This window comes from Amphibalanus amphitrite, unplaced genomic scaffold (genome assembly GCF_019059575.1).
Source record: "Amphibalanus amphitrite isolate SeventyFive unplaced genomic scaffold, NRLGWU_Aamphi_draft 000491F_arrow, whole genome shotgun sequence".
In the NCBI taxonomy this organism is placed as follows: Eukaryota; Metazoa; Arthropoda; class Thecostraca; order Balanomorpha; family Balanidae; genus Amphibalanus; species Amphibalanus amphitrite.
Window position 1 is genome coordinate 352,781 of NW_024881985.1, and position 26,510 is coordinate 379,290.

The window sequence follows — 26,510 nt, forward strand, 5'->3', positions numbered from 1 at the left end:
TGCCGCGGCGCTCTGTGGCAGGAAGCACCTCCCGGAAAGTTTCCGTGCGGCAGTGTTCCGTCAGCGCTGCCTGGGAAGATAAATCGCCGTCTGTGCTGCGGACGCGGTGATAATCAGCCTCGCTGCAGACTCGGACGGGTCCCGTTTGTGGTTGGACGGGAGAGGCGGCAGGGGTGCAGTGGGGACGGACCCCGCTCCATGGAACGCCGATATCGCGTGCTCCCTAAGCCCTGCTGACCGCTCTCTCCTCGAGACTTTCTTCCGCGTCCGGGCGGTGTCGGTGAGAGGGGCCTAATCGTCTCCGGGCTGACGGGGAAGGACATGCTGGATAGAGAGGGGATGTTAATAGTGTCCCCGGGGGGTCAGCGATGGGTGCTCACCATGTTCAGTGATATAGAGGTTAGAAAGTTGTAGGGTGAGAGGGAGGGCCAATCACAGAGGTTAGAAGGTTAGAGGGTTAAAGGGAGGGCCATTTAGGGTCCCCGAGCGGGTCTAGAGTGTGCGCTCACCGTGTTCACTGGTGTCGAGTGTTTGTGCGCTGGCTCTGCCGTGTATGGCGAGCGCTTTGTGTCCGCGTGACGCCCCGTGTCTACCCCGACGTGAGACGCTCTTCCCTGTCTGTCGCTTGCCGTCCGCCGGTGCACGGACCGTCCGTGCCACCGCGCGGCGGCCCCACGCTGTCCCTGGTCCGCTTCGCTCCCTGATCGGTTCCCCTGGTCTGAACATGCGCTCAGTGTCCTCACCAGAATACAGTAACGTACTTATCGAATTTATGTGCTGACTAACTAAGTTTGAGAAATTAACGATTTTCTCTTAACACATAACGCTTTGTATTTTTGTACTTTCCTGGTTTATTTTTAGCACGATCAAAATTATTTTATCGATCTAATTTCCACCAATAATGTTGTAACGCAAAATAACTGGAAAACGATCTGCATAATTTGAGTTTGTGTCGCTGATAATCACAGCCACCGTTCTGATATTGAAGGAGGTTGTAAATTGGCCGATCAGGAGGCGGAGCGGGCCAACCCGACTGGAATGCCTCCCCTGCCCTCCCCATTTCTCTGCCTGGCTGCCCTGTGACCGCTTCTGAATGTGATGTGCACGGGGGTTGGGAATGGTGTCATGTGGTCGGTCGGTGGTTACCCACTCCCAGTCAGTCCTTAGCCTCTACCACAGAGCCGCTCACAGTGGATTCCAGCTGCAGTCCTGCAGGTATCCCCACCACAGATCGGCCTCCAGTTTACCAGGTGCCCTGTCCGTCAACCTCGGCAGGTGGAGTTGAACGTTAACGTAAGAGTAGTCTGCATTCTTATTTCTGATTATGAAGTTGCAACGTGGTTCTGTGACATGCGCTTATTATTTTCAAACGTTTGACCGTCTATTTCTTTCCGTCTCTTTTTGCCGTTTCGTCTCTGGGGCGAACAACTTAATTCAAACTAAATTTGAGCGGATATCTCCGTACCAGTTTCGTTCTGAGAACCAGCCTCGTGACAAAATGAATAACATTTCCGATAAAAAATGCGGAGACGGTGGTCGGGCGTGCCTTAGTCACCGGCTCTTTCCGCGTTCCTCGGCACGGTAGCAGATCGTGACGTGATCCGTTACGCCGTGTTGTTTTGACGGGACATTTCCTCGTTATTGCCAGCCAGTGTCGGCTGCCGCTGCTCCGTCATTGCCATTTACTGCGGAATGGTAGCAGCCCAACCTGAAAACCACATTCTCTGAAAGGATAGATGGCCGCCATACCTTATCTGAGGTGAACGGAAGCGGTTCGCGTTTTTACGAGTTTTCTTCCTGCATTTAATGAGCTACCTCCATTGATAAGAGCGATAGCCGGTAGCCTCCACTGCCGAGGGGACATTCCTTGCACATATTTTTCTCCGTCCTCTGTCCTTCCTGTGACTTTCAACCACCCGGTGAGCTGGCGGAACGACCGTCACTGGCCCCGGGGGCTAACGTCAGTGACGTGTATCACCGGGCACCCGAACACGGGCTGACGTCGGTGATACGAGTCACCAACCTGTGACTGACGTCGGCGCCGTGTATCACCGATCGTCGGTTGACGTGTATCACCGATCGTCGGTTGACGTGTATCGTCAATCGTCGTCTGACGTCGGTGACGTATCGCCTAACGTCGATGACGTATCGCCTGACGTCGGTGACGCCGTCGTTGCAGCTGGAGCGGACCAGCTCGGACCCCGCCGAGCTGCAGTGTAAGCAGATCACCGGCCTGACGGTGCTCACCGTTCGACTCATAGTCGAGTTCACCAAACGGCTACCCGGCTTCCAGGACAAGCTCTGTCGCGAGGACCAGATTTGCTTAGTCAAGGTGACTATCGGATGGATGGGTGGTTCTCGGGGGGGGGGGGGGGGGTCGAAAGCAGCCAACAGTAGGTAAGTACGTATCAACAGGTCATATGCAAACAGCTGAGTCGTCTGGAGAGATGCACCCTCGATAACACAGCAGACGCGAATGAACGGTAAGTGACTCACACTGGCTGACCGGAGATAGGACAACTTGCCCCGGATTCCGGTCTTCTTCTTCGTCGTCGTTTTTCTCCTCCGCTTCTGCACAGGCAGCTGTAATTCGGATGGTGCGCGAACGGCAGCTTTTCTGTTTTCCGGTGGAATGTTCCAGTCTCGGCCGAATGGCACCAGTTTTGGGCCGCTGGCTGCTGACCAACCGGTCAGGTCATAGTCGGACCTGTCTCCTTTTATTGCGCCATCACATTCTGGAGATGCTGACGTCACAGCTGAAGAAACTAGTCGTCCGAAGAGATTGGGTAGGTCACTTGTCGATGATTCAGACAGCAAATACCTGGCCTGGCAGGACGAGGAAGCACCCAGTCAAGGGAGTGACGATCCATTGACGAATGTCTTCTCCGACGTCTACCTACCAGTCACCACTGCCGGGGTGATTTGGTGTCGTGCCAGTGTCAGTATGGGTCTGAAGGCCGGCGCGGGGTCGGGCGGGGGGCGGATCTCAGGTGCCGCGGTCGCTGCCCTTGGCCAAGGTCGCGGCGCAGGCCTCGTCTCGCCGGCCGACACGAGCGGGACCGGATTTCCGCTGTGTGCCGTCGTCGGCCGAGAGCCTTGATTGCTCTCGGGTTAGCCGTGACTCTTGGTGAACAGTGCCGTCTGCAAGAGAGGACACCGAGGAAACTGACAGTGGCCCGCTCCGCAACTTCGTCCGGCTGGTCGTAAGGCAAAAACGCCACCACGAGCGAACTCTAGGCATCGCTAGCCCATCGCTGAAGCTGAACGTTCGGCCGCCTAGCTCATTGGCTGGATTCCGAGCTGCTTAGTGGAACTCCACTGGACCTATTGTTCGAGCTCATCGGCACATTGACTCGCTCGAATACTCCGTCACGTCATTAGAAAAGACTCCTAGAACGCCAAGGTGTTCGTCCCAGGCTTCTGCGGAATCAGCGTCCAACGAGAACAAAATGCCGCGTTGACGGTTCTGAGAAGGGAGCCATTTTTAGAGAGATTAAGCCGACTGCCAACGACTTCCCGACAAAGAAAGTCGAGAAAAAAAGACGTGGGTTCAACCGCCGTGAAACCTTTGATAGCGCAAGCCGTACATCTTACGATCAACCAATGCAGAAAATATGGAGAGGTAAGAAATCGACGGCGGTGCCGGTTTCTTCCGTACTCTTTGCGACCATTTCTTTGACTGCAGACATGGACTCACGACATCGGGTAGTTGACAAGCGACTCGATTGGACGAACGCCCTTCTTTTCCGGCCTATCCGGCCCTCTCTGTCTCTCTGTCTCTCAGTCCTGCTGGTCCACTGACTCGGAGGCCCTGCTCCCCTGGACTGGCTACCCGAGTCCAGTCTCGGCGGCTGCCGATGTTTGACCAGTGAGGTCAGACTCCTCGCCCTGGCCTGTGTCTGAATCCCTGGCCGGAGAACCACGGACAGGCCACTGTGTCAGGTGGTCGAGGCAGGCCGCTGACCCCCGGTGCTCGAGGCGAGGTCAGAGCCCCCGGGCGGGCAGAGGCGGCCCCTGAGAGGCCCCTGACCGGCCCCCGCCGCCGCCTCAGACGCTGGTCGACACGCCAGGGGAGGACGACTCGGAGCGACACTTCCGACGCATCACCGAGATGACAATCCTGACCATAAAGCTGATTGTGGAGTTCAGCAAGTGTCTGACGGGCTTCGACCGGCTGGTCAAGGACGACCAGATCACCCTGCTCAAGGTACAGATCCGTGACCGCTGCCGCCGCAGCGCTGCAGTCAGCCAGTTTCACTGCAGCCAGTTGTGTTTATGTTTGTAGTTGACCGTTTCGCCTCATCAAGGAATTTCTTAGATTCGCTCCCCTATTCTGTCTTCTAAGTTTAATTTCATTGGTTTAACCTCCAGCGCTGCACACGATGTATGTATTACATGCGGCGGATGTTAGCTCAGCATGCCATTCGGGTGCGGGGGATGGCTGCATTAGCCCGGCTCGTTTCGGGTATTCGAGGCGGCCCGGCCGACTGCCATTGTTTGGGCGGCGGAGCGGCCGCTCCGTCTGGCCCGGCCGGCTCGCCACTCGGCGGCCAACTGTCAAACATTCCCGTGGCCGGGGACAATTAGAGGTCAAGGTTCACGGCCCCGGTTCACGGACACCCGACGGGTCACGACGGCGGCGCGCGCTCTCTCTCTCTCTCTCTCTCTCTCTCTCTCTCTCTCTCTCTCTCTCTCTCTCTCTCTCTCTCTCTCTCTCTCTCTCTCTCTCTCTCTCTCTCTCTCTCTCTCTCTCTCTCTCTCTCTCTCTCTCTCTCTCTCTCTCTCTCTCTCTCTCTCTCTCTCTCTCTCTCTCTCTCTCTCTCTCTTTCTCTCTCTCCCTTTCTCTATCGTTAATATATTTTGATGTCTCCTCATCCATTCTTGGAGAAACATTCTGTCAAAGGTAGGTAAGAACCACACACACACTCAGAGCAATTCACAGCTGTCAAGAGAAGGAACGGTGATGGGTGGGGGCGGGTGGGAGCAAAGGTGGAAAGGGATTTGTGGCTTTTCTGTTTTTTTTTTCGTTTCGACTTTCGCCCCTCCCAATTTTTTCATACATTATCATCACCAGGCCTTAATTAAAGGAAAAGGGCCACCTTTAACATGGGGATTGAAACTGAGATAGCCATCTTGTAGCCCGTGTCCGAAAACCTGTCTGTCTACCTCCTTACGGCCGATTTCGGCCTCCATTCGTAGTTATCGGCAATTTTAAAAGAAAATACGCCAGGAATGCGTCCTTATCCCAGGAATGCGTTCTTATCCGACAATACAGCCACCCGCGGCGAGGCTTTGGTTTTTTACCAATCAGCTCCAACCAGCTCAGCTTTAACCAATCAGCTTATCTGACACAATCCGACGAGTCTGTCTTCTGAACGCTGATTGGCTTGAGTGTGACGTCATCGCTATGCCATCATACAGTAGGTGCCGTAGAGAGTATCAACATAGTACCAATATGTTAAATAGTTTTAAATACTTTTTCGCGAATTGTGCACTTCTGGCACCAGTTTTAAAAAGAAAATGAAAAATAATAATGTCAAAATGAAAAACAACGATATCTTCATATTTCACGAAGGTGGCCCTTTTCCTTTAAAGTAAAAAAGGTTAGGTAATATGCTAAATATACCTTAGTTGCATGGCGGATAGCTGCATAATGAGCTGCAGCGTGGGCGCTCTAAGTATGTCGCCGTTTTGCACCGTCATGCCTCTCCGCCTTGTGACGTCAGACAGGATTATTTCATCACCACGCGTCGGTGGTTGCTGATTTAGCCGGTAGTTCTGCGTGCCGCCGCTGTGTGTCGCTAGTGTCGCCGCGACTGACCTCCCTCCCCCGGGGGGTTACAGGAATGCTCCAGCGAGGTCATGATGCTCCGCTGCGCTCGTCGGTACGACGAGGATACCGAATCAATCGTGTTCGCCAACAACTACCCCTACACCCGCGAGTCGTACGAGCGCGCCGGCCTCGACTCGGCCACCATCGACAAAAACTTCCAGTTCTGCAAGAAGATGTGCAAGATGAAGGTAGATAACGCCGAGTACGCCCTGTTGACTGCCATCGACATCTTCTCCGGTGAGTCCTTCTGCCGTTTGTGACGGGCTGTTGGGGGTCACAGGGGCACTGGACTAGAGCAGAGCATATAGAACAACGGCTGGAGTCTGGGCCGGGGACTCCACCTATGCTGGGACGCTGACCTCAAGGAAAGGGATCTTCCGTGTGTACTTTCCTTGCTCTGCTAGCGGTGCCTGTTGATGTAGCACTAGCTACTAAGAGCTTGAAGCGCTTCGTTTATGTCCATTTAAGGTTTGCGGGGAAGAAATGTTACGGTACATATGATCATGTCAGTGTGTTAACCGGAGCTGAGTTGTGGTCGTTGGTCTAACGCCGAGTTCATTGTCCTATGTCCATTTTAGTCGGAACGATGTCGTGTTTACGGTGGTGTGTAACAAAGGCGGATTTTCTGTGGTTAGTTTGTTCCAATGTGAACGTGTGCCTACGTGTCGCTCTGGCTGAAAATGGGACCCAGTTAGCTGAATCGGCCAATGGCGGTCCGGCGCCCGCCCGTGGCTCGCTCTGATCAGTCGCGGTCCTCCAAAATATGTACAAATCGGCCCCGTTAAATGATACTATCTATGGCTCTGGGGCCACGCCGACTGAGGGGCCGAACAGTTTCCCATTCTGTGAAGTGCTATTTATTTTTCCGGTGGCGTGCGGTGGCGGCGATGCTATCGGCGGCTCTGCCCCTCTGAAGCCGTTACGGGGGCCAATCGCGGCGCTAGCGGTGTTTCAGGGGGCCAATCAGGGCCGGTAGCGAGGCGGCCCTCAGCCAATGGCAGCAGGGCAGCGGACGGCCGTACGCCGTGCCGTGAGCGGTACAGAGATGGTGCCGATGTTCGTGTTCGGTTCACGGTGTACTTTCTGCTCACGGCATCGGTCATTGCCGCTAACGGTCACCCCGGACCCCGGGGGTTGGGAGGGGGCAGGGGATGGGGGGCTGAAGGTCAACGACTGACTCAGGGCAGCGTAGGTAGCGGGGCTCGGCGACGCCCTGTCCGTGTCCTTCCCCGGGGCGTGGATCCCCTGCCTCCGACCCGCCGTCCGTGTGCCTGCCTACTTATCATTTATCCAGATCCTGACACTTACTAATGAGGAGCCACCATCCCGCCTCGGCTTAGACGGCGGTTTCCAGAGTGTGTCCCTTCCGTAGATCCCCGTGGGTGTCCTGTCTGACGATGTTCCTCTTTCTGTCCCGCAGACCGGTTCGGTCTGGAGGAGCCGGACAAGGTGGAGCGAATCCAGTCCATCTACGTGGAGGCGCTGAGGGCGTACGTGGACTTCCAGCGGCCGCCGCCCACCGGCGTCATCTTCGCCAAGCTGCTCAGCGTGCTGACCGAGGTCCGCCAGCTCGGCAAGCTCAACACCGAGCTCTGCTGGTCGCTGAAGCTGAAGAAGCGCGTGCTGCCGCCGTTCCTGCACGAGATCTGGGACGTGCCGGCCTAGCGCGCCGCGCGCCAGTCGCTCTCCCCTCGCCGTGTGTGTGTCTGTGCGTGAGCGTGGTGGGCCGCCGGCCGTGGTGACGTCACCGGACTAAATACTGATAGTGTGACGTCACAGGACCTCTGAGGCTGCCGCGCCCGCCGGCTAGTGGGCCCAGTGCTGAAGACACTAAGTGTGTATGTACCGCTTCACCGAGGCCCGAGCTGTATTTTTTTCCCATGACGGCCTCGCTTTTGTAGCTCATGACCATTGTTATTCGTGAAACTTACATCTCATTTGTGTACAAACTTGTATGGTTTGCATCGCATACTTGTATTGACGAAATGTGTTGCGAGCGCTCCGCTTTTATTTATTCTGATGTTGTCTCCAGCTGTCCATCTTCCGCTCTTCCATCCGGTTGTGTGCAAACACTTTTGCAGTGCTATTTTACGTTGGCAAAGAGGTGTTTGTGCAATATTGAAACCAAACCGGCGGTTTTGACTCCATACCGGCGCGCGCGGTTGCTGTTGTCGAGTTGGCTACTGTGAGGCGGCGGTGCGGACGGGGCTGATCGCCCCGGCCGGCCGCCCGCTGCTCCATAACTGGGCTGGCCGGCGCCCGCCGCCGCCGTCCCTACGCGGAAACACTAGGTTGTGACCTGCTCTAGAGTGTGTGCGAGAGAGGCAGTGCGTGTTAGTGAGTATGTGTGAGTTTGTGAGTCCGAGCCAGCCAGAAGCGGCGCGCCGCCCGCCCGATCACCGCACTCCGGTCCTCCGCACGCAGCTGCGGCTCTCCTCAAACCGAAATTATTTTGTAATGCTATATCAAATCGACTATTTTATGGTAATCATGTGATGTCTACTCAATGACAAAATGTGTGGTGACCGAATCAGACAAATCACCACATTCGTATGATAAGACTGGGACGAATCACGGGCTGTTTCACACCACAGCGTAACTGTTCACATTGGTGGTATTATTTTCTGCGCCGAGGCGCCTGGCGCCCCAATATTGTTCTATCCGACCCTTTCAGAGCAGTCGTCGCGTCCCCCCTCCCCCCGGGGACTGACCCCGTGACCCGGGGTCAGTCCGGGCGGGGGAGGGCCGCGGCCCGTGCCCACCGTCGGCTTCTGCCGCGCACAGAGTACAAACTATCGGACCCGGTCGCCCCCACACCGCGCCTCACACTTCATCTGTATATAGGTGGTCATAGAGGGTACCTGCTGTTACGTGAGCGAGTCGGAGCGCGAGTCCCTGTGAGCGGCCCACTGTGAGAGGAAGCGAGCGTGTCCGTCAGCTCCCAGAGCCAACACTGCGGCCGACGTGCGTGTGTGTCTGTATGAACCTTTTTATATGGAAGGGAGCGGTTTAGTCCTCTTTATTTTTGTCCAATAAACTGCGTTTGTGCGAGGATGCGCCGTGTGTTTGATGGGGTGGGGTTGAAACTGCGCTGGTGGCTGGACGAAAATCAAACAATGGGGTACCTACTATAAGGATTAGTCGTGGCTAGTGCCTAGTTTGCGAGCTATCGAGACGAAAAAGTGCGGTAAAATAAATTCGGAGAGAAAGGAGATAGCTCATTTATTGTACACACATACTGATGTAAAACGACACAAAGCCACCCACTGATCAAAAGCACAAGCAGTGTGACTCGGCAGTCGACATAGATATAATCGTATAAGAACACTTAATACAGCTCGTATTGTTCAAGACACTGGTTCACAATACATAGGTATATAATACACCTGCTATCTAAAGCCGGTAAAACGTTTCGTTTAAAAATGTAAAGGCCCGAAGTTCGAACAGAAAATTTCATTTTTCTATCATCTTGTAACTAACGATAGTTTACATGATGATGCAATAATACCAGTATAACGCCTTATGGGGCGACTAACGGAGCGAGCGAGAGGGTGGGCCTTGCACGTGCGAAATTTCGAGGGGGTACCTCCAACTGACTTGTGCACGGCACCCTACTAACCGGTCTCTAGCGATGTGCCAAATTTGAGCACAATCGGCCCAGCCGTTCTCGAGATCTGGAAGCGGCACCCTGCACGTGCGCACGTGCAAAATGAGTCCCAACTGACTTGTGCACGGCACCCTACTAACTGGTCCCTAACCGTGTACCAAATTTGAGCGCCATCGGTCCAGCCGTTCTCGAGATCTGGAAACGACCCCTGCACGTGCGCACGTGCAGCAGCACCCCAACCTTAACACATGCAAATGAATTATCTGATAGAGACCTAACTGTGTACCGAGTTTCAATTCAATCGGCCCAACCGTTGTGCCGTTATTGAGGTTGCAATTTTGGGGGTTCTTAAAAAATGTCCAACTTTACCACGCGCCACGTGCGGTGGTTGGCAAGAACGCATGGTGGCCATCACACCACAGAACTTTTACGTCCAAGTGACATTCAGTAAAGAAGACCGCTTGTCAATCGGATGTCCCGTTCCTGAGATATTAGCTTTTGAAGAGCGTCCCCACGGCCGGCCGGCCGGCCGCTCATACTCAGAAATTTCCGTTAATCTAAGGAAAGACTCCGCTCGCTTCGCTCGCTCCGTAATGACGTTGATGACAAATGATAATATGACAAATGATGACAAAATCCACTTTATTTCGAAAAGTAGGTATAACCTTAATTCGCTTATCGCTAGACGACTTCCTACGTTTTACGGCCCCTCTCCTTGTGCCGCTCCGTCCGGATATAAGCCCAGGCCAAGAAGTCACGTTTCATATCGTCCAACTGGAAAAATATCGGGTTCATGCTGGCCAGTCGAGCTCTGGACTCCATGTCTTCAGCTCTCTGAAAGCAACAGTGGCATTTGTTTCACATGGTTCACGATGACTGCATGAATTGACCGCATCCCAGGAAACGTTCGTTTTCGGTTATCGTAACGGGACCGCTGATCAGAAAAACGTGGTGGCATTTCGCCTCCTTGCCATACATAAGTGCATGATTGAATGACGGGTTTCCATCAAGTCGTCATATTTCAATGTCATGTTACCGTTGCTAGCGAAATGCAGAACACTGGTCAACATTGTTCCTATTGTATAGGCAACGGAAGAATGATCGAATGTACGGACCATTGTTCAAGCGAAGGTCATGGCCGGGCTAAATAAACTCTATGTTTAAACAGTGGTGCTCTCTGCACCGATGGCGACTTTTTCAAAGTGACAGGCATTGATGGATTGGATCTTGCAAGTCTAGCTGTGGCATCCATGGTATTAGCATAAAAAGCTGGTTCGGGGCTAGGACGTGACATCATTTGGTACCGAATTATGGCCACCAAGGCCATGTCTTTTAGGCCCTGACGCTCGGGAGCTGGCCAATTTTCACAACGGTCATCCAGAGAACGTTTGGCATTGGAACCAACTTCTAGTAGTGGGCAAGTAGAGGTGGCAAACATCAAACAGGTAGGACTTTCTGTCGCCCAAACCAGCCAATGAATAGGCCCCTACACCCCAGGCACCACCCAACCGATGATAGGGAAGGACCCGGGCCCGAAACCAATCTCATGCAGTGATAATTGTGATTTAGAACGATGTCACGTAGTATAATACTCGGATCCGTGCTCTTTGTTACCGGTGATGAGCCATTACGGTGAAAAGTGGCGGCTAATCGTGACTTGATAAACGGCCGGGCCCCAGCCGTCTGAGATAAGTCGCCGCCCGGTTAAATGTCCCGGGGATCCCGCCTTCTGTGGTGGACGGGAGAAAGCTGGCACCCGGTAGCGATGATTTAACACAGCGGGCGGGCGGACAGGCGGCGGTCACAGACCCCTGCTGAGCCCCTCCCCCTCCCCTACCTCCCCCTGCCCTTCTGGTGACTGTCCCTGCGCCACCGGTTCCGGGCGACAGGCGGGTCGGACCCGGACCGGCCATGGGCGAGACGAAGGGACTTGTGCAAGTTTGATATACACGTAGATCAACGGACCTGAACTATCGGCTGGGATTCTGGGACATATTCGTCTCAATTAAACACTTACAGCTCAAACATTGAGCATTTCGCTACGCTTGCGATGAGTCGTGATTGTGAGGATACGATGAGTCGATGACGGTATATTTCAGCCCCACAGTGAACATAACTGTCGGCGATTGGCGTTAGTGTCACCTTTTATACCGGTGTGCTCACCTTTCTTATCGCGGCGTTCCTGCGTCGCACCTGATCCAGCCGCTGCTCGGGGGTGAGCGTCTCCTGATCGACCCGCTTCTGGAGCTCCCGACGCCGCTCCTCTCTGTCAGAACGAACCAGGAGTCGTGAACTGTTACCAAATGCCATCGTAGAGTCGTTGGGACGGTTCATACAACTGGGGTCACAGACGCAGGACATATGGCAATACGGAACTGGTATCAGACGCTGGCTGCTTGTTAGCTTCTACCAACTGTTCCTAGGCATGAGTCGCACATTCGCCCAAGGTCTGATCTGAAGGGCAATCAGCAGTTTCACTTCGTGGCGTCTTTATACGAAAACACTGGTCATGTTTTACGGGCTGGCCTCGAACCCTTCAAACTCCCAGACGGCGATATAGAATTGTGCAACTACGATACGCAGTTGCTTAACTACGAACAAGTGTTAAAAGTTCACATATGCATAAGCGACAAACCCAACCATACAAGATGTCTCACAGTTTGGTCAGGCGTCGCTCCACCTCCAGCTGTCGCTCCAGCAGGACCTCCATCCTCCTGGGAGGTCTGCCACCGGCCACCGGCACGTCAGGACGCCGGCCGGGGACGTCAGACATCACTGACAGTAAGCGTCAAGCGAGCAACGTCAGACTGACGGTAGAACGTCAGAGGACACTGACAGCTCAGCGGAGTCAGACTGACGGTTCAGCTGCGTCTGCCTGCGCGCCCTGCCGTAGAGTGGCGTCAGGTTGACGGTAGAGCGACATCATACTGACGGCCCAAAGAGACGTTGGTGGTAGAACGACGTCAGACTGACGTAAAGCCCGCTGACAGACGGGTCTGAGGTGTATCTGTGGGGTCACAAACGGGACAGGGTGAGCCTAGCGGGGGGTTACCGTTAGAGATGTGGAAGGTGGCGCACAAGAGGTATTAACTAGGTCAGTTTTGGGTCTGCAAAGTGACGGCCCGCTAGCCATCGGTGCCGGCCGGTGGAGAGCTGCCGTTCCGCCCTGACCGGCGGCTAGCCACGCAGTTGAACATTGCGAAACGCACTGCACCTGCGCCTATCGCGGCACGTCGCTGCACTCTGCGGGCGAACGGTGCCAGCGGCCAAAACGGTGCCAAGTGACGCGGCGCTAAACACGCAAAACACCGTGATTACACGGCACTTAGGGGAGCGGCCGAGCGCTTCTGAATAAACAGGGCGCGTGACCTGACTAATGTACAGAAAGGAGTGTTTCTTGACGTCCAAATGACTGATCGCTTTGCGCAATATACGCTTCCGAACGTATGAATAGTCCTATGAGCCCAATGCCCTAAATATGACGGGACCCCTCCTTGATGCTATGCAAATCAACAGCTGCCCAAAGCATCGTCCCTCGGTACACCAACCAACCAACCAACCCACCTCAACCCCTCTGGTAACCAGTCCCACACCACCTGTCACCGACACTCGTACCTACTTACCCCACCCGGGTCCGTCTCTGGTCGGTAACTGCGCCGCCGTCCGCTGGGCGGCGCTGCGGTCGCCTTGCTAGCCGATCGATGTATAGATTATCGGAGGCGGCGTTTGCATGTGAGGGAGTCCGGACTCCGGACCGTGAGGGTGTACGGACTCGTGAGTTGTCCAGGCCAGCCTGGCGAACTCAGAGTTGGGCTCGGCGACTAGGGACACTACAGACAGACCGCGGCGCTAACAAGTAGACACTCTGGGCTGACTGGCGAACGGTAGGCTGACCGATGAACAGCCGAACGGCGAACATCATACAAACCGCTGAGCAGTAAATTACTGAGTGGCATAGGGCAGACCGAAGAATAGGTATACCGTTGAGTAGTAGGTAAACTACAGGCATGTCACTAAGAAGCAGGCAAACGACTGAACATAACCTACGCTTATATCGAACTTGTGTTCGCACCAAGCTACATCAGCTAATGCTGTGTTTTACAGGATCGTGACTGCAGAACGGTTCACCGGTCACTAGGGTGTGCCATGCTGGTCCGTTGGCCACAGCCAAACCTGCCGACGGGTGAACACGTCCATCAAAGGTGTGTATGTAAACGGTCGGTCGACGTCCAAGGGCCTACCCCGCTAGTTAGTCATCACCGAGGCTCGGTCGGTCTTTCGGTCACGGTAACGATCGAGTTCGTTCCCATCCATCGGTTGCAGAGGTCAGGTCGGTCGGGCCCTCGGTCAGAGGCTCGGTCGGTGGGCCCGACGATCACAGATGCTCGGTCGGTCGGACCGTGGGTTACACCGTACCCCGTCGGTCAAGGTAACGGTCGCTCGGGTCCATCCATCGGTTAAGAGGACAAGTCGATCGGTCCGTCGTCGGTCTCACGTACCCCGTCGGTCAAGGTCGCTCGGCCCGTCCGCCGTCGGTCAGGGGCTCGGTCGGTCGGTCCGTGGGTCTCACGTACCCCATCGGTCACGGTGACGGTCGCTGGGCCGTCCGCCGGCGGCCGTCTCTCTCGGAATGGCCCGGCAGATGGCTGAGCGGTGCCACCACTCAAGGCCGCCAGGTCGTTAGCAGACGCGATGAAGCGAAACGGCGCCCGACGCCGACCCCCCCCCCCCCCCAACTGCATCCCGGCACGGATTCAAACGACATTCTACGCAGCGACGCAGGCGGTATCGGTTGGAATCACATACTCGCAAACCGAATTAAATATCTCACGAGCAGCTTAGGGTGCGTGTGCGAGCCGCACGCCCTTTCAGACCGTGGTGCCACCTACCCCTATTACAGGTCAACTACCAGCGTGCTAATCGGCTTGATCCTGCACGACCCTGGATGAAAATATGATTAATCTAGAGATGGTTCTCGCAAGTACTGCGTCCCCAGCTCCCCTCAAGCAGCAAGCGAACTCGCGTACACTCAACCATCCGAAGACAAATCACAGCTTGATTACAAAGATATATTGGTTAAAGTGACATAAAAACCGGTCAAAGAAATCCAGAATCTACGTGCTTTGTACGTTCCAAGAATTCTGGTGATGCATATCCCAATAGAAACGTGTCGAGCTATATGCACAGTGCGACACCACGCTAAAACAGACGTCACCGCGCCGATCGCCTCGGCGCAACGTAAACCAACAAGCCGCGTGGATAAAATCGACAGCGGAGAGATACAGCGAGGGAGAGGAAGCAGTAGCGCCGGCACGCGCACACACTCGGTCACACGCCCCCACCACGGCGGCCGGTGGTGTACAGGGCCACGGCGAGCCACCCGCTGGTGACCGGACACCGCGCTCCGCCGCCGCGACCACACACAGACGGCACTGGACGGTCCGCCACCGCGCCGTCCTCAACAAACGCACAGACAGCCGCGCCAGGAATGACTTTATACAATGAACGCCGACAGACGCGGCGCGCTCTCCACACTCACGTCACCCACTGATGCCACCGGTGTGATGTCATTCACGTCAGTCTCTGGCAGTCACATCACTGACGCCCCATGGCGCGGCGCTCAGGCCGACAGCGGGTCGGCCACGGCCGCCTGCTCGGGGTGGCCGTTAGCTGAGATCAGGGCGGTCTTCCCGGCGAGCTGATCCGACTCGGTGACCGACTGGCCGTTGTCAGCCGCCGGTACCTCCATCTCCTCGTCACTGCTCTCCTCGTGGACAATGGGCACGCCCTTACGGAACTGGCGGCGCGTTACCTCACCGTCCTTCATCTCGAGCTCGATCACTTCCTCGCCGTCTTCCTCCTCGGCTGGCGGGTCGCCGCTGCCCGCCACGAAATTGGCGATCGCCTCCAGCGTCTCCGCGTCGGCGTCGGCGGCCGGCTGCGAGCGTCGCTGCCGACGAGCCTGGTCGCGCTGGTGGGCGCGCAGCGCGGCGCGGCCGTGCATCCGCAGGTGGCGCTGCAGCCGCTCCTCGTCTCCGCACTGGGCGCGGCACACGTGACACTGGCCGGGCTCCAGGTCACGGGTCAGCTGCTCCCACTGCTGGATCTCACGCTGCTGTTCAGAGGCGGCCACCTCTGGCGGAGGCTCACGCAGACGGTGCACCAGAAGTAGATGTTTCAGCAGGGATGGTTTGGTCGAGTAGCACTGGCCACACTCGGGACACTGGTGCTGGCTGCCCTGCCGGTGCAGTGCCACGTGCGCCACGAAGTCGGCGCGCACGTCGGTCTGAAGGCCGCAGCAGACGCACCGGTAGCCGGCCTGCTGCTGCTGCTGCGGCGCCGCCGGCTGCTCCTCGATCGGCGAGCGCGACCGTTTGACGCGACTGAGGCGCGGCGGGCCGTCCTCGCCGGCCGGCCGCGGCCGCTTGGTGCCGCCCTTGCCGCCGCGTCCGCCGTTACGCCGTCGCCGGCCCTCAGAGGCATCCTCGCTCACAGAGGAATTCTCACTGTCCAGGTCGTGCAGGCTGGTGATACCCGGCAGCGGCCCGGCCACCCGACGGATCAGCGCCTTCTTACTGGCCATCTGACTCAGCGGAACATCGTCGTCGTCATCGTCATCCATGGCCGGTGCGTCGCCGGCCGCGGGCGGCTGCGGCGGCTTGGGCCGCGCCGGTCGGCCCTGCGCGGCGCCGCGGTGCTTGGCGAAGTTGTGTCGCAGAAGGTCACTGAGCGCAGCGAACTGCAGCTGACAGTAGGGACACGTGAAGTCGCGCAGATCGTGCTCCGTCTCCAGATGCAGCTGTAACGCGTCACGACTGCCCAGTTTGGCGTAACAGAGGCCGCACCGATCGCTGCCAATCTCAGCCGCGTGCTCGGCGATGTGGTTCTTGAGCAGCTCCTGCGACTCGAAGGCAGAGGTGCAGAGCAGGCAGAGCGGCACCCCCTCCTGGATATGGGCACGTAGGTGCTCCGTGTGCGCGGCCTTACGACGGAACTCAGCCTGACAGACGGGGCACCGGTGCATCACCACCGGCTTACGGCCCGGCTCCTGCTTTATCTTAGGCAACGGCACCGGCAGCGTGTCGGCAGAGCGCGACACTGCCTGTTTGGTAGCAGCTACCGGCGCCTGGACCGGCGCCACCGGCGCTGGTGGCGGCGGCGGCGGCGGCGGCGGCGTGGGTGCCGGCGGCGGCGAGGGCGCCATCGACGAATACTCGTGCTGCGATTCCAACGCAGCGATTTGGAATTCCGGATGCTTCTGGGCGAGGTGGTCTGAGAGTAGTTCTTTGCGCCCGTAGTCGACGCCACACTCTGGACATCTAAACACGAAGCGAATCTGCTCAAGCACGCGGTCACCGTGCTTCTTGGAGGCCAGGTGATCACGCAGCGTCTTCGGATGGTTGAAGGTGGCGGCACAGAACGGACACTTGAGAATGGGCATGTAGGGCGTATCGCCGTGCATAGTCTCACCATTGTGCTTCACGTTGACGTGGCTGTTGAAGCCGTTGATGGACTCAAAAGCCAGCGGACACTTGCGGCACTTGTAGAGTTTCTGGACGTGCGTCTGCAGCATGTGCAGCTTGACGTCACCCACCTCGATCAGGCAGACGGAGCAGCATATTTTGAGGTCGCGGGTCAGGTGCAGGCAGCCGGCTACTACATGACGCCGGTAGTCATCGTACGAGCCCAACACCTTGAAACCGCACTCGGGGCACACGTAAGGGTAGGGGAACAGGTTGGGCTTGTGCAGGCCGTGGTGCGCCAGCAGTGCACACTCGGACGGGCAGGGCTGAGCGCACTCCGGGCAGCGCGGGGGTACGGCCTCCAGCGCCTCAGAGCTGGACGGACAGATGTGCGCCCGCAGGGTGTCCGTGTTGCACAGCGTGTTGCACATAGGGCAGCTGATGTCCTGGGGCCTGCCGGAGCACACACAGAGATCGGGAGCGTGTCAGATGGAGCCACGGAGAGCTCAAACTCAGGTATCAGCATTGACAGTGGTGGCACAAACATGTGGGTGACCCAGAGCTAGGCGCTGTGGTATATTGAGCTCTGCTGTTACTTCCGGTTCAATACTCGTATAAAAAAGGACATAAACACCAGTGTCTTTCAAATAGTTTAATCACCATACATTCTCGATATTTACTGGTCATTATATCCACGTGAAAAGCCACGGTGTCTTTATGAAGCCTCACCAACCAAGCTTTCTGTACACAACTCCGCCCCGTCCCCCTCCACCCTAACCGCTCCTTACTTTCGCTCTGGCTCAGCGTGCACCATCTGCACTAGCCGCGGCGGCCCGGTGATGAGGCGGGCGCCGAGCGACGGCAGCACGCGAGTCGGAGAGCTCAGCTCGGCGGCGCTCAGTGCTGAGATGTCCACCGACTCGGGGTCCAGTGACGACGCTTCCAGACCGTGACTGTCCAGGTGCTCTGTGAGTGGCACACAAACAGACTTCACCGTTGGAGTCACCTCATCGTTACGGCATGTCAACACAACCAGCCGGGTCTCAAGTCCGGGTACTCAAGTTGAGTTGAGTGATTCAGGGGTTGTTTATTAGGGCTTTAGGGCGCGTCGAACGTAGCTCTAAATGTCCTTGGAATCAACACACATGCGATGATGGTTTTAACGACATAGCCGTCCCCGAGCGTCGGTTAATATGTTGTTGGCGCGGAGCGAATGACTACCTGTAGAGCACCGGTACTCGCCACTCACCGATAAATCGACACTTGTTGTAGAAGATGCACGTTTTGTCAGTTATTTTGCACTTGAAGGCGATCTCCATGGTGCGTCGGTTCTTGTGTAGTGCCAGACTGGAGGGCAGCACGAACCTGCGGCACAATCGACGGATACTTTTATAGAGGCTACTGCAAACACCACAAAACAAAACACATCAATCCTAACCCAAGCCCGGTGCCAATAACGGCGTTACACAGTCCACAGGCAATGCGTTTATCATTTCCAGACGGCTGGCCCACATTTTTCACCAGCAGCCGAAATAGCGCAGCTGCTGCCGACAACGAGCCACTTTTGATAAGACTCCTCGGTCAGCCACACCCGGCACGTTTACAGAGCCACCAATGAGGGGGCGCTACCGAGTCGCCCGCTAGCGGCCGGCCTAAGTTCCGTCAGTCACACAGTATCGAATCCACCATTCAACGGCTTATAGCCTTATAAAGTCGTTCTTTTTTAGGGAAAGGGAAGAAAAATAGTGACAGCAACTTGTGTAAAACATAAATTATGAACCCATGAATCATTATGAATCCTTAAAAGCGGCATGATCCGCTTGCCGCAAGTTTCACCACCGCGAATATGTTATTCGCCCCGTGTTACAAATTAGCGTCCTCAATGACAAAAAAACGTTTAAATCCCACATAAATGTTTAAACCCCACACAAAACCCTATCAGCAGCCATCTGCCCTTCCTCGCCATCCGGTGAAATACCAGTACCAGGGACAGGTACCGCTCTTAATAACAAAACTAAATTTTACGGTCGAAAGCAGATAGAAAACAGCTATATCAGCCACGCAAATACTTCTGATGGGCCATCGCCAGCCAGAGTCAGCAATTTCCGATCTAAGCCGGCGGATTTCGTCAACCCCCACCTGTAAACCTTCGCACAGGCGGCTTAGGAGCAGGGCATTTCGGCAATCCCCACCTGTAAACCTTCGCACAGGCGGCTTAGGAGCAGGGCTGCACTCTGCAGCCGATGGATTTTCGGCGACTCCGACTCCGGCTTCCAAAAATCGACTCCGACTCCGACTCTCACCCCAGCTCCGACTCCAGACATCTCTCTTAAACTCCACGTCATGATAGTAAATATAGTCGGTTTAGCTTTTTGCCTCGCTTGAAATTCGCACATTTCTCCGCCTTACACAGCAATTATACTTCATAATTTAACATCCTCATCTAAAAACAGGTTCTGGCGCAGCCGCCGCTTTCTACTTCTCACGCTCAAAACACTCATCCAGAATAAAAGCACGACCTAGATTCGAAAAAAGCATAGATAACGAAAGTAAGATTTTCCAACAAACAGGCCGAACCGAATACGACTTTAAGCCATGCAATGTCGACTCCAACAAGCAAAGTTGGTAAGAATTTGGCGATTCCCACTCCGACTCCGGGCAAAACTATCAACACCTACCGACTCTGACTCTTAAGCCCAGCTCAGGATTATAGGGGGGACTCACCTTTCACCGCACTGTTCGCACATGAAGCCCTCCCGCGGCAGCGGCAGCTGCAGCTTGTTGGGCAGCCGGGCGATGTCCGTAGTGGAGCGCCGGCCGGCCAGTACCGCGTTCAGCATCTCGGTGCGGTTCAGCGGGATCACCGGCACCGGCTCGGCCGGCGGTGGCGGCGGGGGCGGGGGCTCCTCGGCGTCGGCCATAGTGAGCGCGGCGGGGTCCGGCGGGCTGACCTGGTCGGGCGGCAGTACCGAGATGGCGGCGGGCTCCGTCACCGGCTCCGCCACCTCCGGCTGAGGCGCCGGGTCCTCGGCAGTGGGCGGCGCCGGCTGCTCATCGGCCACCTGCTCCACTTTACCGGGCTGGGTCTCGGTGGCCGGCTGGACTGCGCTGTCAGCTGGGGGATCCTGCTCCATGGGAGTAGCAGAAGCCTCCTGATCAGGGGCAGGAGCTGGGTTCTGGGCTGTGGTAGACTCAGGTTCAGCTGCAGCTTCTTCAGTCAGGTTGGCTGCCTGAGCTGAACCGCCGATCTCCTGCATTAGAAAAAGGAGGACCAAAACATAAGCATCAGTGATCTTTATGGCACTAATAATTAGGACAAGTGTCATAAGGAAGGACAGACACTCTGCCAAGCGAAGAAAAAATGTTAAGTTACCTGGGCCAAAACATGTCACATATGGTTCTTCCTTTGCATGGCAGCACTGTCGACTCATGAAGACACATTTACTCCATATTACCAAGCCAGAAGCCATGCAACTTGCAAGTTGTCAGTAATCCAGTATATGCCACTGCTGCCTCAGCCCATTCATCTATTCACCTCATTCTTACTACCAAATGTCAGTTCATGAGCTTCAAATGTATATGCAAGAAGGGAATGAGACATGATAAGAACTAGAAATCTACAAGTCCCAAACTAGTCATGTTACCAGGGAGGTTAGTAAGTGTACTGTTGGCTGTCAGAGCCATACCTGGGAAGAAGCAGGGCCACTCTCATCTCCACCTTCAGCTGGTTCTACTGCCATCTTTTCTGGAGATGACATCACCTGAAAAATGCAGACAGAAGAAATTACAAAACAAATTGAATGAAGTACGCTGGTCATCACTCAGCAGAGCCAAATTTGAGACACTTCAGGTTCAGGCTTGAGAGTTCAGAGATCATGTGGGAATGCATGTTGATTCAGTGGCCAGTTGCATACTTTTGCATTGACACAACCTGTTCAGCTTTCACTACTTGTGATAAGTTGGATTGGAAATCAACAATCAAAGCCAGGTCACAATCAGTCAGTCGTGCAACTAGCAGTTAACAACTTGTAGCATATCCAAAAACTTAGCACCGAGAGTTTGCACCCACTTACACAGAGGAACTGTATGAATTTAATTCATAAAGCTAGCTGAAAGTAAAAAAAATCCTAACTAGCATCAAGTTACACCAAAAAGTTCATACAACAAGTTGATAAGTAAGGGCAATAAAAAGGAATAACTATCAAGTAGGCAACATCAATAAAGGTCACAAAACTACTCTTTGAAGATTGCATTGGTTAAAAAAATAATCCCAAGACATCCAGAATATGTACATAAGTATCAGTGGGTATGTATTTAATAATTTAATTCATAATTCATCTCGTTTTAGCGCTTCGTACAGTGCAACGGCCAACGCTAACGCTGACGCCGCGTGAGAATCAAACAGCGCCATTTTGGCCGCAGACGCCGCCGTTGAACGCCGCCACGCGACGACGCACGCGATTTATTGACATCCCTGTCCTGTGATAGAAGCGATGGAACTATGAAAATCACCACTTGTAATCGCTTTATGTGAAAAGTACATGGGCCAACAAAAACAGCCAGTCTCAACAGTTCGTTCCACGGACAAGTCGGCTGGGAATCGCGAAGGGCGACCGCCATACTAAAGGCAAGTTCTCCCATTCTCATGGATAAAAAGGCATAACTCACTGGTCTGCTTTAAATACTGATTATGAAAGAAGATATGTTATGCTTACCTTCTTTAAAAAGTCAATCCACGGAACAGCAAACAAGCCTTCCAAAGATCCCCAAAGCGTCTTCGGCACACCACCGCCACCTAGCAGCGTAAAATTTCGTTTTCCACGTCTCTGCGATATCTTCGGGAAATGCTGTTAGGTGGCAGCACTTGCCTGGAACATTTCAGCTTGTAGTGACATCTCTTGGGAAGAACAGAAACTAGGCTGGGGAAGTCAGCTGACACCGTGAAGCTGTTGCTGATTGCTGATTGGCTACATTCTGACTCACAACTCCGAGTGACATGGAGTGAGAACAGTCATATGCTTTTCGGCTCCGCTTCCGCGATCTTTCCCTAGAGATCTTTCTTGAATCTTTCATCTTTCCACTCCGCTCCGCCCCCTCTCCGTTCGCGGTGGCGCTATAGAGGGAGGATGGATCATTAGAGGCAGGGGGCGTGTTTTTATTGACATTGAGTATACTAAGGAAGGGTGTGAAGTGTGAACTGTGAAGAAGCTGAGACTTCAAGTTCGGTTTGTGAGCACAGAACAGGCCAAGGTAGGTAAATAGCAAAATATTTTTTTTCCTGGGCCGATGTGACATCAACGTGTCGGTGCTGGGTGCAGGGCGTGCGGGGAACATTTTTTTTTTGGCATTGGCTGTGCTTCACTTTACCTGACACAGACTGAGACTGAAACAGGGTAAATGTCAAGTTTAAGTCCTAAGAAGATTTCATTGATAAATTTTTCATATTCTTACATTATTTGACATCCTGAATCCAAAAATGATACTCATTTGTCTCGCAAATAAAAGAAAAAAACATAATCAAACCTGACCTAACCTTACCTACTTACCTATAACCTACCAACCTACAACCTACAAACCTACCCTAACCTAACCTAACCTACAAACCTACCTACCTACAACCTAAAACCTACAAACCTACAACCTAACCTAACCTAAAACCTAAAATTTTTGCTGTTTCATATTCGTATCAACAGCGTCACAATTGTAGTTAGGACCTAAACTTGACATATACCCTGAAACAGCTTTGGGTAGGTATTAGTTCATGTGACAGTAATAAACTAGTGATCTGCTCTAGGTATGTAAATACCATTTGTCTAGATCTAGTGGTCACCTTTGAAGTGTATTTTTCCAAATGTTAAGTCATCCACTGACCACTTCCTCTCTCTGCCAACAGACAATACCATGGAGGATGCCATCTCCCGTGGCAGCTGTGATGACGTCTACCAGCCATGTGAGATGTCGTACAAGCCCGGCCTGGGCTACAGCCGCTATTCGGCTGCCCTGCGACAGCTCATCCCAGTCAGGAAGACCAAGGTGTAAGTACCTAACCAGGGCTGCAGATGGGGAATGACAGCACTTTTGAGCTGAAATCAGAGTACTGGGGCTTGCCATAGAGATCTTATATACATAGAGATGACATGCACTTAAAATCGTGGCGATTCAGTGGGTCTTTTTAAGCAACTTATTTTCAGTCAGTAGCGTGCCAATATGGCTGAGGCATTGTTAGTCTGAAGAAATTATTACGTAGCGAGCGAAGCAAGCGTAGTCTTTCGTAGATTAACGGAAATTTCTGAGTATGAGCGGCCGGCCGGCCGTGGTTACGCTTTTGCGAGGCTTATATCTCAGCAACCACTTGACCGATTTACATTTGATGATTTTTCTAGGGTAGCTTCATTCCTTCTACCAAGTATTGGACTATTCTCGATGCATGTGGGTGACCGCTTATGCACGTGCCACGTGCAAAACGAAGAGGTGTCAGTTTTGCAATTGTTGCAATATCTTGGTAACTACTTGGCCGATTGCGCTGAAAGTTGGTATGTAGATAGGCACCCACTAGGCAATGCATATCCATGTGCCACAGTTGGGGTGCTGCTGCACGTGCGCACGTGCAGGGGTCGATTCCAGATCTCGAGAACGGCTGAACCGATTGTGCTGAAATTTGGTACATGGTTAGGGACCAGTTGGTATGGTGCCGTGCAAAAGTCAGTTGTGACCCATTTTGCACGTGTGCACGTGCAGAGTGCCGCTTCCAGATCTCGAGAACGGCTAGGCCGATTGCGCTCAAATTCGGCACATCGCTAGGGACCGGTTAGTAGGGTGCAGTGCACAAGTTAGTTGGAGGTGTCCCTGGCAAATTCGCTTGTCCAAGGCCCACCCTCTCGCTCGCTCCGTTGGTCGCCCCAAAAGGCGTTTTACTGGTTAGAAATATTGCTGTTCTTTCCTGGCTGATTTCATTCCTGAGGTAAGCAATGAAATTTGTAGCATGATTTCATTTTGTGTTTTTATTGAATTCCTTAAAAGCTCGCCTAAAAACATTCTCTCTCATTCAGGCTCTCATCAACCCGGCAAGCGGTGGACCTCCCGGCCACCTTCCGCGCGGTGGGGGGGGGGGGCATTTTTTGCCCCCCTCCCGTATCTCCGAAACTACTGGACGGATCTGTAACATTCAAACGATGTTCGATAGCCCTGTCAAATTTGTCGACGGAACTCCAATTTCATTGACCTCGGGCTCACCGATGACGTCACAGGTCAGGTCAAAGATAAAATGTTTCGCGTACGTTAAAAATAGGACGTACGTTGCCTAATATATATGTTGTTATTAGAGGCCACTGATAATACCATGTCAGGTCACAGGTCAGGTCACCAAGGGTCAGCACATGAACCAAATTTACTATTTACTAGGGTTGTGCGATGCTTGTTTTATGGCCCCCCTGACATGGTCCCCCTCCCAAAAAAAGGTTACAGGTCTAAGATCATTTGGGTCAGGTTCATGGAATTTTCAGGGTAGGTTCCTTGAGATTTGGTCAAGTTTGGCGCTTTCGGTCAACCGTCGTGAAAACGGCTGTTCTGAACTTTTCTGAGCACCGTGCAAGCTCAAATATACATATGTTGCATGTTCCCATTCAATGATACATTAACCCTCGCCGGAACTATTGGTTTTCTACATACGCGCCGGCCGGGGGGGGGGGGGTGGTACGATTTCCCTCGCCGTTTCGCCCCGCCCCTGATGAAGCTAGAGCGTCGCGGAAAAAAACAAGCGTGTCCTCCGTTACAAGACGCAGGGACTGGAACCCGATTTTAAAGGTAGTGTGCCACCTTTGAAAGATTTCCCATTTTATTTTTCCTAGGATAAGAAGCTTCTGTTTTTACCTAATATCGCAAAAAAATCAAAAATGGGCCTGGAATAGTGCCTTTTTTTCGCCTAAAAGTTTATCGGTTTTTCGATATGTATAACAACTGTAGTGGTCTGACCTGCAAACAGGCGTCGGCAACAATCGCGAATGCGGCGCACATGTGACAATAAGCAAAGGTCATTATAGAGTTACGACGTACGGGAATGAGTTATCAGCTGTCTAATCGTAGACAACACAATGTCGAGCCTTAAACTGTAAGCCTGTAAGCTTTGGGCGCGGTCTACCGAACCACCTAACAGGCGTGTTCGAAACCGCAGGAGATGATGATGAACGGGTTTATCGAAACTTGATTGGATGAGCATATCGGTAATAGCGATTTCAGTGTGTGCATTTATTGTTCATAGTGGTGTGAAATGTGGTTGGGGTACGACCGACAACCCGTCGGGGCGAATTTCGAATTTGAAAGAGGTCATGTTACATAGTACTCGAATCGGCAGGTCTTCCTGAGTTTAGTGGTGGCTTTCCCGACTCGCTAACTCAATTTGATGGGGAGTTATTGATGAAAAACTCTAATGACCCAAGTATATAACTGCAATGAAAACCGTAAGCCTCATGCTAATAATTATATTCAAAATAGGGCCAAGAAAATAAGACATGTTGGCCAAACTGACAAACTGACTTTTGTCAAACCGTCTTACGGTTTTCATTGCAGTTATATATTGTGTAATCATGGAGCCTCAAAACCGCGCTTTCTTTAATCAATGACCCAAGTGACCATAAATGACGCCACGCAATGTCAACAATGCAAAAGTGAAGCATCGGACCTTGCAAGACGTGCAAGAAATCACGATTCCATGTGCTGGAGACAGCTTGAGATAGTTCTCGGCGCTAACATAGCAGTTTTCATTTTTCCCCATTGACTTATACCTAATGGTGAGGTCACGTGGCCGACCTGACCTCATGTGATTTTTAGGGAAAATCCGAGATATATGTACAAGTTGTGAGACCTCTGGATGATACTACATCCTGTAAGTTTCATCTCCCTGTGAAAGTTCCTCTGGCACTGACGGCGTTGCGAAGTTGTGACATCTGAGGACTGTGCAGAGGTTCACTTATGACGTCACAGGTCAGTGACCTGACCTGACCTGAAAATGCGGTTGGTGTCACAAGATGCGGCTTGGATCAAAGGTCAGGTATGCCAAGTTTCAGCTCTCCATCGCCTGCGTGTTCGGAGCTATCGTTAAAAACCCTATATGGGAGGCGGCACCCGCCCCCCCCCCCGTCGGACGGCGAGGGTTAATGATACATGCAGTACCTGATACGAGCATAAGGTTAAAACATGCCTAATTTCATTTCAATAATAACGCTCGAAAGCGTCACAGCTAGACAAAAAAGAAAAACTGTACTTAAAAATAAGCGGATGTGAACACAATCTCCTTGACCGAATCCTTACAAAATGCAAGTCACGGGCCATGGCACCCCAGAAAACCTTGCTTAAAAAGACCCACTGAATCGCCACGAAATCAAGTGCTTTAACATAGGCGTGTCATCTCTATGTATATAAGATCTCTATGGGGCTTGCATTGTCTGCATTAGTTAGTAACTTTTGTAATCCATTATTCCCGTGTCTATCTGGTGGCTAACAAAGTTGCTGCCAAACTGGAAGATGGACAGGGACTGGATGATGTTTTTCATCCCCAGTATGGCAGCCCAGAGCCACAGAATTGACGGCAATTGGTGGCATTCGAAAGGTG

At 53.5% G+C, this 26,510-nt stretch overlaps 4 protein-coding genes across 18 annotated transcripts in view; 2 read left to right on the plus strand and 2 right to left on the minus strand.

The window, feature by feature from the left end:
- The window catches only part of LOC122392563 (ecdysone receptor-like), a 136,564-nt gene extending 127,674 nt beyond the window's left edge, over positions 1–8,890 (plus strand). For 7 of the 12 annotated variants that reach the window (XM_043387591.1, XM_043387590.1, XM_043387595.1 and 4 more), the window contains 3 exons: positions 4,052–4,207; positions 5,845–6,070; positions 7,254–8,890. In XM_043387591.1, coding sequence (XP_043243526.1) covers positions 4,052–4,207; positions 5,845–6,070; positions 7,254–7,498 — 627 coding nt within the window. In that variant the 3' untranslated portion in view covers positions 7,499–8,890. Of the gene's footprint in view, positions 1–2,179; positions 2,333–4,051; positions 4,208–5,844; positions 6,071–7,253 lie in introns of all 12 variants that reach the window. The other 5 variants (XM_043387598.1, XM_043387593.1, XM_043387594.1 and 2 more) reach the window with 1 other exon arrangement.
- A 1,124-nt stretch (positions 8,891–10,014) lies between these two features.
- Positions 10,015–12,521, minus strand: LOC122392566. Its single transcript, XM_043387604.1, has 3 exons — positions 12,098–12,521; positions 11,604–11,706; positions 10,015–10,274 (listed from the first exon to the last, which is right to left on the minus strand). Exons 1-3 carry the CDS (start codon positions 12,211–12,213, stop codon positions 10,134–10,136), a joined length of 360 nt encoding a protein of 119 aa, XP_043243539.1. The 5' UTR covers positions 12,214–12,521; the 3' UTR covers positions 10,015–10,133.
- Positions 12,522–14,495: 1,974 nt separating this feature from the next.
- On the minus strand, positions 14,496–21,761 carry LOC122392561 (zinc finger protein 592-like). The gene is made up of 6 exons (XM_043387588.1): positions 21,619–21,761; positions 20,590–20,664; positions 19,628–20,154; positions 18,153–18,268; positions 17,692–17,869; positions 14,496–17,356 (listed from the first exon to the last, which is right to left on the minus strand). The coding sequence occupies exons 2-6, from the start codon at positions 20,659–20,661 to the stop codon at positions 15,061–15,063; spliced, it is 3,189 nt and encodes a 1,062-aa protein (XP_043243523.1). The 5' UTR covers positions 20,662–20,664; positions 21,619–21,761; the 3' UTR covers positions 14,496–15,060.
- Positions 21,352–26,510, plus strand: part of LOC122392560 (multidrug resistance-associated protein 5-like) — a 63,755-nt gene continuing 58,596 nt past the window's right edge. The window contains exons 1-2 of one of the 4 annotated variants that reach the window (XM_043387585.1): positions 21,352–21,530; positions 22,797–22,938. In XM_043387585.1, coding sequence (XP_043243520.1) covers positions 22,805–22,938 — 134 coding nt within the window. In that variant the 5' untranslated portion in view covers positions 21,352–21,530; positions 22,797–22,804. Of the gene's footprint in view, positions 21,531–21,866; positions 22,154–22,796; positions 22,939–26,510 lie in introns of those variants that run through there. The other 3 variants (XM_043387586.1, XM_043387587.1, XM_043387584.1) reach the window with 3 other exon arrangements.

Bases quoted from the DNA above. Each gene is read 5' to 3' on its own strand.
- LOC122392566 (XM_043387604.1), bottom strand. From the start codon at position 12,213: ATGTCTGACGTCCCCGGCCGGCGTCCTGACGTGCCGGTGGCCGGTGGC. The intron at 11,707-12,097 runs GTGAGACATCTT...TCGTTCTGACAG, and splicing joins GAGCGACGCCTGACCAAACT to AGAGGAGCGGCGTCGGGAGC. The intron at 10,275-11,603 runs GTGAGCACACCG...TGTTGCTTTCAG, and splicing joins GGAACGCCGCGATAAGAAAG to AGAGCTGAAGACATGGAGTC.
- LOC122392561 (XM_043387588.1), bottom strand. From the start codon at position 20,661: ATGTCATCTCCAGAAAAGATGGCAGTAGAACCAGCTGAAGGTGGAGAT. The intron at 20,155-20,589 runs GTATGGCTCTGA...TTTCTAATGCAG, and splicing joins GTGGCCCTGCTTCTTCCCAG to GAGATCGGCGGTTCAGCTCA. The intron at 17,870-18,152 runs GTGAGTGGCGAG...TGCCACTCACAG, and splicing joins CAACAAGTGTCGATTTATCG to AGCACCTGGACAGTCACGGT.